Here is a 10901-nt window from a genome sequence, read left to right on the forward strand (position 1 = left end):
CCTACGGGGTTTTTTTCCTTCCCCCCTTTTTCTAAGCCGCTAAGCCGTTTATCAGTTGATCCGATAAGCTGATAAGCAGCTAAAAGCCGCTAATAGTGCTAATAGCGCTAATCCTCTAATCTGTCAATGGGCTTGCTTCGCAAGACGAAAAAACCGCTAGACGAAGAGAATCACAGAACGGATTCTTTTCGTCTTGCGAGGAACCACTGTATCTCTGTTTAGACCTGGTCTTTCCATAGTTTTCAGTTTGGTAATAAGTTGTAATTCAGCAAGTTTGGATTTGGATTTGATATCCCGCCTTTCACTCCCCTTCAGGAGTCTCAAAGCGGCTAACAATCTCCTTTCCCTTCCTCCCCCACAACAAACACTCTGTGAGGTGAGTGGGGCTGAGAGACTTCAAAGAAGTGTGACTGGCCCAAGGTCACCCAGCAGCTGCATGTGGAGGAGCGGAGACACGAACCCGGTTCCCCAGATTACGTGACTACCGCTCTTAACCACTACACCACACTGGCTCTCAGTTCTTTTTCAAGTCTATTTCTTAAATTCTTTTGTAATAAGACAGCTGCTTCAAAATCTTGTATTGAATGTCCTGGGAGATTGAAGTGTTCTCCTCTGGTTTCTCTTGTCCAAAGACATCATTTGTCGTTTCACATCATGCCTGCTAGTGTGAATGAAATTTAGCACGGCATGGCAATATATCCCTCAAAATGCCACAGTGCCATAATACCTCAGAAAACAGAAAAGACCTGCTAGCATTATAAGCAGGAAAACTAGCACAATAGTCCCCATATTTGACTGCACCTTAAATAAACATCATATTAAGTATAACATGGATAAAAATAAAATAAAAACTAGCAAAAATTTAATCTGTGTTCCAAAGATGCAGATCCAGCACAAGCCATTTTGTTGCCTGAGGCAACAGAAGCAGTTTGGACTGGCATCCTGCACTGTACCTGAGGCAGCAGGCTATTTTGGGGGGACAAGGGCAGGGTATTAGCATGCAGAGGAAAAAGGCCAGGGCGCTTTGGAGCAACACCAGGGGGGCTTCAGCCTCTGCTCACAAGCATGTGGTGCAAGAGGCAATTGCCTCACTTTGCCTAATGATAGAGCTGGCCCTGTATAAATGCTTCGGTGCCATCTGTCCCTTAGGGCACAGGTCTTTCTTTCTTGCCAACAGGCAGCCTCATTTACAACTCTATTCCCCTTCCTGTGCCCTCACAACCCCCGAAAAGTGCTTTGTAAGCGAAGGAGGGAGATCAATGTGTCTGCATCTTTGAGAAGATGACCTGTGTCAATTTTTCATGAGCCTTTCAAAACCACACTCAGCTGAAGCATTTAAAAGGCTTTGGCAATCTGTGAGCCTGAGAGAAATGGATAGCCTCCAAGAAATCTAGGAAAAGTAAAATTGCTTGTAAAACTGAATCTAGCCCCATGTTTTTACAGAAAGTGCGAATTAGCAGGATCTTTTCAGATCATTTTCATAGCCTCTGTTCTTGCTGCTGAAGAGATAAGTCATTGCTCAGTTTTGTTTTTTGTTTTGTTTAAATGGCTTGTCTCTTCAGCAGCTGGAACAGGGATGAAATGAAAGCTGGCAATGTAAGAGGATCCCAAAGCAATGAGAAAATGAATGGTGGAGCTGGCCCAAGACATTTTGATGCCTGAAGCGAGGCACCAAATGATACCCTCCCTATGCTAGGGAGGTGGTGGACAAAATGTAAACAGTCTTGTTGCACTGGCTCAGATGTAGCTTCTTGACTTTATGTATCCCCCTAAATTCTGGTACCTGAAACAAAATGCTTCACCATAGCAGAACTGACACAGAGGGATCTGAAGAAGTTTCATCAAATGTGATCAAAGGTTCATCTGACAATGCCCTTTCAACAATAAAATATGGATAGAATAGAAAAGAAAGAAAGTGTGAATTAGTGAACTAAATTGAATTTCCCTCCCCAAAACCCTATTAGTGGGACACAGGAGACAGCAGGGGTCTTGGTTCTTCCAGATACCTGAAATATTTTGGTGTAATCCCAAGTACTATGCAAAGGCACAAGGAAAACTCAGAACATGTGATGCTAGTGGCAAGGACAAGGGATCATGAAAAGTTCATATAAACCAATGATTCCTGATTTTTTTTGACTTTCCGCCCCCTTGGTTCCATACGCTCATCCCCCATACACCACAAAAGGCATTTATTCAGAATAGCATTCTGCATGACCCACTAAGGAAGATAATAATATAATAAAATATTAATTGCAGTAGCAATTACAGTATTGGCCTGAATATAAGCCGCATCCCCAAATAAGCCGCACCTTTAAAATTCAAGGGGGGGGGTGTAAAAAAAGACAATACCTGAATATAAGCTGCTGCCTTAAAATTCTGCAAGGGCTCACACCTGTAAATGGCCAATGTAGAAGAAAACCCAACAGTGATATCGTAAAAGTCAATTTTTGTAAGGTCGCAAATTTAAGCCACACTTTAACTTTTCACGGTCGGAATTTTTTTTTTTTTGGGGGGGGGAGTGTGCCTTGTATTCAGGCCAATATGGTAATTGCACATTGATTCAAAATCCAATTAAAACTAAATAGTTTAATTAATTTAACAAAATAGATGAACTTGATCCAGTGATGTCAGCTTTCCAATGCCTGAAAAGTTATTTTCACTTCCGCATCCCTTGCCGCCCCCTTTGCCTCTTAGTGCCCCCCTAGGTCATCCCCCCAGAAGGAAGCACTTTGGGAACCACTGATATAAACTAAGGAGAAGGAATACTCATTTGGAGTGCAGATTTTAAGAAGCAACATGTCCAGCTTGATGCATTTATCCTCCCTTTGACACAGTTGCAAAATCTCACTGTTCCAACACTCACTGTTTTGGAAAGTAGAAATTGGGTTGTCCTTTTAATTGTCGACTGAATCAAACTTTGGATTTGTGACTGTTCAGATTTTACCTTCTCTGCCTCTCTCTTTTAGGTGAATGAAATTTACCAGGATGAATCCCTGGGAGTCCACATAAACGTTGTTCTGGTTCGCATGATGATGTTGGGCTACACCAAGGTAAGAAAACCAAGTGAATGGTCCCTTCTGTCTCCATTCTCATCCAAATTGCTTTTGGAAGGTGAGCTGTTACTATGTGTGCTTCCTGTACGAAGACATCACATGGATTCTTTGTTGTGTGTGTATGAAGAAGAGTAATGAGGAGACAGAGTTGCTGCTGCAGCAACGGCCACCTCTGTGGGCTGGTTCAAATCCTGCCTTAATCCTCAGGTGATAAGCAAGGTCTGTGTCCTTATCATGTTTGCTTTAATTCTGAGCCTGGAAGAAGAAAGCAAATGGAGCAACATTCTAGAATCTAACAGATCTTTTCATTATTATCCTTTGCCTTGTATTTTTCTGTTTTGGTTGAACAAATAGAGTCTGGGATTATTCCATGTGGCTTCTTGTTAATTTTTTGAAGGGAAAGTTCTGCACTCAAGGAAGCCCAAATCCTGTGCACAGAAGTAGCTGAAATCTGCAACCACCGGAATGATGCAAATAAAACACTTCATTGCGATTCCTCTTACTTTGCATGATTTACCCAGCAATTGCTTTGCAAATTTTTAACTTCAGTAGTCATTTGGACTGCTAAAGTAGCTTAACATTGAAACCTCCTTGCATTTTCCTGCTTGGCAGGGGGTTGGACTCGATGGCCCTTGTGGTCTCTTCCAACTCTATGATTCTATGATTCTATGTACCAGGTCACTAGAAATTCCACCCAAACCACCTCTTTTGGCTCCTGAGACTTCAGTTGGCATTCTGCAAACACTTTTACAAATAAAAAAATTCAATCACAAGGACTAGAAACTTGATTTTAAAGTTGAAAGCTGAGAGTCTCCAGAATCTGAATTCTCCACTCGGTTTTTGATTGAGATCCCCGCCCCATCTTGCACCCCACAAAATCACAGCCCTGGCCTGCATCCTGTCACTTCTCTTTAGGAGGATTTTGGCAGGAGAGTAAACTGAGCAGACCAAGTCTCTTTTGCCATCTAGTGGCAGTCAGCTTCTGAAAACCCAGCGATACCTTCAAATTATCATCCTTTAAGTCATGGGTGGGGAAACCTTTTCAGCCTTAAGGATGCATTCCCTTCCAGGGGCCATGAGTCAGTGATGGGCGGAGCCAGGGGCAAAAGTGGGTGGGGCAGCAAAGGTGAATTCTACCTATGTCCTGAAGGCTACTTTCTACAGATATTCCCCTCCATCTGGGAGGCTGAGAGGCATTAGCAGAATTCAAAAGCACATTCCATGTAGGCAAAAACATTCAAATAAGCAGGATAAGTGAAGACTGTGGCCTGGGGAGACAGGTCAGACTCAGGGGTCAGCAAACTTTTTCAGCAGGGGGCCAGTCCACTGTCCCTCAGATCTTGTGGGGGGCCGGACTGTATTTTTTTGGGAGGGGGGGATGAACAAATTCCTATGTCCCACAAATAACCCAGAGATGCATTTTAAACAAAAGCACACATTCTACTCACGTGAAAACACCAGGCATGCCCCATAAATAACCCAGAGATGCATTTTAAATAAAAGCACACATTCTACTCATGTAAAAACATGCTGATTCCTGGACCGGATTCCCGGATTTAGAAGGTGATTGGGCCGGATGCGGCCCCGGGGACTTAGTCTGCCTACCCATGAGTTAGAGGTATAGCTTGGCTCTGTAGATCATCTCATCTATATCAATATTGATATCTAGATAATCTAGATTGTACTTTTGTGAACCTTAGGAATCCTTCCAGCATACTGACACCTCACTCCAGTTTCTCAGCTTTATTTTGGCTACAATTCTGTTGGCACTCACCACTTTTGCTTGATATTAGAGGGACTGGTCTCTCTCTCTAACATACACCCCTCAACACTGAAGTTCATAATTTTGCCACCCCTTCTGCATAATCTGTAGTTTGGCTGCCAGGGTTCTCTTTATGACGCTACTGCTCCTCTTTCTCCAAAAAGACAAAGAAAAAGCAGACTTGGTTCTATAGCTATAAACGGCTGTACACAGCAGTCATTTGTATATATCATTATTTTACCACTTAGTTGGACAGTATAATGCTTCTTGGGTGGGTGAAAGGACTGCTTCATTAATATCCTTAAGTGCTAATAAATATTCTTCTTGGGTGGGTGGAAGGACCACTTCATCAATAACCTAGAGCACTAATAAATATTTATTGCCTTTTCATCTGAGTGCACAACACTGCTGCTTCAAGCACCCCTGGCAGAAATGCTGGCTGCTCTGTGCATGTCATTGGCCTCAGATTTATGTTCCAAGAGGGTTGCCTCTTCTCCCCCAGCAGTTGGGAATGTAAGCAAAGCCCAGCTGTGCAGCCACAATTGTCCTGGTTCTGAGACTGTCTCACTCATTTAGCATTTGTTCTGCACATGGCTTCTCCCGCAGAGAAAAGGATAGCCCCCAATTGATTACTGGGATGAAGAATATAAACATCGGAGATAATGTCTTCTGCAAAGTTTCTAATATGCAGCTACAACAAGCAGATCTGACTGCCTTGAGCCAGAAAAAAGAGAGTGTTTATAGCAGAAGATCCAAAATACTACCAGTAGTATTTTATTATATTTTAACTATACACAGAGTTCCGTCTTTCATTTATGCAACTGAGGGCAGATGTTCTGACCTGACAGGGCTGCCACTGAAAAGGGCATCTGTGTATACCTTCAGTACACCTGAAGGAGTGCCTCCACCCTCATTGTTCAGCCCGGACACTGAGGTCCACCTCCAAGGGCCTTCTGGCGGTTTCCTCACTGCGAGATGTGAAGTTACAGGGAACCAGGCAGAGGGCCTTCTCAGTATTGGTGCCCTCCCTGTAAAACGCCCTCCCATCAGATATCAAGGAGATAAAGAACTACACAACTTTTAGAAAGCATCTGAAGGCAGACCTGTTTCAGGAAGTTTTTAATGTTTGATGTCTTATGTTTTTAGATGTGCTGAAAGCCGCCCAGAGTGTCTGGGGAAAGCCAGCCTGATGGGCGGGGTATAAATATGATGATGATGATGATGATGATGATGATGATGATGATGATGATTTGTCCAGGTCTCCTCAGCTTGTGAGGCAACAGTAGCCTAGTTTCTTCATACACTGCTCTCCAACCTCCATCCAGGGGAGCAAAAAGCTTTATCAGATTTCAAGGACACGTTCCATCAAGGCAAAAACACTTGGGGTCAGTGAGGAGTGTGGCTCAAGGATAAGGGGTGTGTCCTGGGGAGAGATCCAAGGTGCAAACAGAGAGGCATAAAGGTCCAGATTCAGTCCTTGAAGTTCCCCACACCTGTAGAGTAGTGGGGTGGGGCAATCACGTGCAGCCCCTCACCATGAGGCCATGTGCCAGGTGAAGCATAGAATCATAGAATAGATTCATATATTCATAGAATCATGGATTTGGAAGGATCATCTTGTCCAACCTGAATATGCAGCTGTCCCATACAGGGATCGAACCTGCAACCTTGGCATTATCAGCACCCCACTCTTGCAAACTGAGCTATCACCTGCAGTTGGTGCCATCTTATTTTTTTCTAGAATAGAATGAAATGACAAGGGGTCCAGAATATCACCACTGCAGGGCTCTCCAGAGCCACATCATTTGGTCTGCCATGCTGAGTGCTGGTGCCTGGCCTGACCAGCAGCAATCTCTCCTCTTGTGATCAGATCCATCTAACATATATCACATTCTTACTCAGTCCATCAGCCTTATTGAACGAGGAAATCCATCCCGGAGCCTGGAGAATGTTTGCCGCTGGGCATATCAGCAACAGAAAGCAGACTCCAGCCACTCGGAGCACCACGATCATGCCATATTCCTAACCAGGCAAGATTTTGGACCAGCTGGAATGCAAGGTAGCGCAACCAAGACTTTTCTTTTTCTTTTTCAACAAGTAATTTGCTGTGTTGGCTGTTTTCAAGATTCAACTTACTTGATTCGGGCAAGTGGAATCCAGCCAGAATTCACAAGTCATTTCTTCTCTCTTTATTCAGAGTTGGTCAAAGTTTAGTAACTCAATCTATCCCTGCTGGGGAATGTGTTCAGCAATTTCTCTCCCAATTATTATTATTACTCCACTAGGTTTATGAAATAAAACTAGAAAACTTCTAACAGTTATTAAAAGAACGTATTTAGAAGCTAGGAATGGGTTGTAAAGGTTTCCTGAATCTCTCCTGGCTTCATGTTACTCTGATGGTGAATGGCAATCACACCCCCTGGTTTCTAGTAGCCATTTTTCTTTAAGGTTCCTTCCTACTCAGAAGGAGATGGAGTAAGGGAAGAAAGTGTGCAGTAGAAAGGTAAATAAAGGGTTTGGGGAAGGCTTTGCATGCTGAAGGTCCTAGGTTCAATCTCTGCGTAGGGCTGGGCACGATCCCTGCTAGAAACCATGGAGAGTCACTGCCACAATTCTAAGCTACATACACACATTATAAGGCAGCTAGCTATTTTCATATGATGCAACCAGAAATCTCTCTTTTTCTTTTGCACAGAACTGTAAAGAAATGTCTCCTTCTGCACTGTTGACAATTCTGTTCTGTCAGTAGGTTAAGGCTTGACGATGTAGCTGTAGCCACGGAGGGCTAACAAACAGTGCTTTGTTTTATTTTTAAAATCCAAATCTTTTACATTTTTGACAGGCTATGCTCCAGTAACAGGCATGTGCCATCCTGTCAGAAGCTGCACTCTTAACCATGAAGATGGATTTTCTTCAGCTTTTGTGGTCGCCCATGAAACTGGCCACGTGTAAGTCCCAGTAGTATGCCTCTGAATTCCACTTGTTGGGAATCACAAGTGCAAGGAGCACTCGGGTCATCGTTGTGGGCTTCCCATGGAAATCTGGTTGGCCACTAGGAGAAGAAAGATGCAGGACTGGATGAGATCCAATAGGGTCCTTCTTATGTCCTTATGCTAGGGAATCTCTGGCCTACTGGCCAGTCTTGGCCCACCAGGGTGTCCAAGTTGGCTAGTAAGGGCATTTCCCTCCAACCACACCAAACTGCCCATTAGCTGGCATCATTGATGGGAGGGTTATATTCCTGCTGGGTGCTGCTTCACCATCATGTTCCTTGCGGAGAATGTGATGGTGAAGCAGACCCTCCTACCTACCAGGATGCCCACCTATCAGTCATCTGATGTCACAATGACATCCGGCCATCCACTTGTCAAAGTTAGTCCTCTTGGGAAGAAGGGGGAGAAAGAAAAAAATGATCTGCAAGGTCAGAAATGTTCCTCACCCCTGAGGGTTAGCAGCTGAGGCAGACTGAGACTTGTAGGACAATGCTTCTTGCACCCTAATGAACCACCCACCAGTGTTCAGGGAGAAGGATCCTAGACCAGCCTTCCAAATGTCTGTCAAAAGCAGTCCAACACAGACCCTGGTTTTCAATTGCAATGGAGTCCTAATGATGGACCTGGGTCTGTGAAATTCAGACTGCAATGGCTGTCATGCTTTCCCTTCTAGAAAACCTGGAATTGAAGGAGCTTGGGAAGGGTTGAGATGTGTAGTCCTACTGGTATTGTTGAGCTCCGGCTCCCATCAGCCCAACTCAGTATGACCAATGGTCAAGGATGATGAGAATATTTGTCCTGCAGAATCTGAAAAGCCACAGGGCTCTCCATCCCTGAGCTACCTAGACCAGCCTGGTAAAATTTATCAGAGTAAAAGAGAAGCTGATCTAAGTCATTTTTTGTGTGAAATATGGTTTCAACCTCCTCCACTCTTGGCCCCAATTAATTCCATCATGCTGATCTCTGATTTCAGGTTGGGAATGGAGCATGACGGACAAGGGAACCGGTGTGGGGATGAGACAGCAATGGGGAGTGTCATGGCTCCCCTGGTGCAAGCAGCATTCCATCGATACCACTGGTCCCGATGCAGTGGCCAAGAAGTCAAAAGATACATACAGTAAGGACCAACCGGTGGTCAGCATATGCTGTATGAACAGGCACTAAATACCTGGAGCAAGACTAGGGAGCGCACATGGGGAAAGCCAAAGTTTGGCTAGTGTCCAGGCAAAGTCTCAGATCTGGCTTGGAAGCTTTAAGAACTGAATCAGGAGGAAACAATGGGTTGCAGAAGGCAGGTCAACAGCAGGACCAAGAAGAACAACCCTGGCCCTCTCCTCCTTCATAGTGACACACAGCAAAGGATATTGGTGCACAGATATGGAGATTCATTATTCAAATTTTGAGAAGCAGTTAATGCATTTTTAAAGGTCAATAGCAAAGCACCTGATGCAACAGTTGTTACTGATGTTTTGGGGTGGATAGTGGTGGGGCCGCCCCTCATGGAAAATGCCTTGTTTGATATTCCAGGGGTGGCTTAACTGTGGCTTTCCAGATGTTGCTGAACTGCATCTCACATCATCCCCGATGTTAGGCATGCTGACTGGGGCTCATGGGAGTTGTAGTTCAGCAACAACTGCAGGACTACAGATTAGCCACCCCTGGTTTATTATGAGCTCAATCAATTGGGATTCTTTTGTCTTTGGGAACTGATCCCCTTCTCCACCACCACCAATGAACCTTTATTCTCCTCCCTCCTCCCTTGTATTTTACATGAACATTAAGAAATGTGTGCTTCAGTAACATCAGTTGTCGCAGACATGCCCTTCTGTTACTATCAGTCTCAGAGTTAGGGGGCTTAGTGAACTGGGGAATGGGGTGGCTGACTGGAAACAGCAATTGGGAGAGAGCAAACAATCTGAAGGGCCTACCAGCCCTCTTGCAAATCAGCCTAAGAGATCCCAAACACAATAAGGCAAACAGGGGAATGTTTACTCTTTGCAGGGCAAGAACCACCAGTATCTTTAATTCAAGAACTGCTGTTGCCAGCACTGATAAACTCAAGTTCTGCAATCCCAGTGCATTTGAACTGAATATGCTTGCTCAAAAGTTTATCGGCCCTGCAGTGCCCTCTGGTGTTGGTCACCATGTGTTCATAGGCAGAAAGAATCTCTGTTATCTCTTACTTGATGCCCTCCAGCCTTTCTCAACCTGTGGGTCTCTAAATGTTGTCGGACTACAACTTCCATCACCCCTATCCAGCAAGGCCAGAGCTCAGGGATGATGGGAGTTGTAGTCCAACAACATCTGGGGACCCACAGGTTGAGAACTTCTAAACAGATTGAAAGATGGGCTGTGGATAAGGAATGCCCTCCTTACTTAAACTCAGTGGGAGTAAATATTAATTTAATAATAATAATAATAATAATAATAATAATAATAATAATAATAATAATAATATATTTATACCCCAGCCACTCTGGGCAGCTCCCAACAGAACATTAAAAACATGATAAAACATCAGACATAAAAAATTTCCCTAAACAGGGCTGCTTTCAGATGTCTTCTAAAAGTCAGATAGTTGTTTATTTCCTTGACATTTGATGGGAGGGCATTCCACAGGGTGGGTGCCACCACTGAAAAGGCCCTCTGTTATAAGCTGTGGCTTATGCATATCCACCAGATGACTCTCTTCTTCGTTTCTGCAATAGCTCCTACGACTGCCTCCTCGATGATCCCTTTGAACACGACTGGCCCAAACTTCCTGACCTGCCAGGGATCAATTATTCCATGGATGAACAGTGCCGTTTCGATTTTGGAGTGGGCTACAAAATGTGCACAGCGGTATGTCCAAAGCGAATTCTAGAAAGTAAAACCGGACCAAACCATTGAACTATTGAAAGATCCCAGTTTTGCATGCAGAACTCAGTTCAATCCCCAATGGCATCCAGGTAGACTTGGAAACCTGTATGAAACCCTTGAGTGTCTTTGTAAGTCAGTGAAGACAATGTTGAGTTGGATGGACCAATGGTCTGACTCAGTGTAAGGCAGCTTTCTCTGTTGTTGTATTTCATTATATTATGGATCATGAAAGGT

General features: G+C 44.1%; 1 protein-coding gene across 1 annotated transcript in view; it reads left to right on the forward strand.

Annotated features, from left to right (window-relative positions):
* The window catches only part of ADAMTS3 (ADAM metallopeptidase with thrombospondin type 1 motif 3), a 143045-nt gene that overhangs the window by 86309 nt on the left and 45835 nt on the right, over positions 1-10901 (forward strand). The window contains exons 6-10 of the mRNA XM_082236327.1: positions 2967-3050; positions 6718-6874; positions 7658-7763; positions 8782-8925; positions 10517-10649. Of these exons, the coding sequence (XP_082092453.1) occupies positions 2967-3050; positions 6718-6874; positions 7658-7763; positions 8782-8925; positions 10517-10649 (624 nt within the window). The remainder of the gene's footprint in view (positions 1-2966; positions 3051-6717; positions 6875-7657; positions 7764-8781; positions 8926-10516; positions 10650-10901) is intronic.

The sequence above is a fragment of the Podarcis vaucheri genome (genome assembly GCF_965113315.1).
Source record: "Podarcis vaucheri genome assembly, chromosome: 9".
NCBI classification, from domain to species: Eukaryota; Metazoa; Chordata; class Lepidosauria; order Squamata; family Lacertidae; genus Podarcis; species Podarcis vaucheri.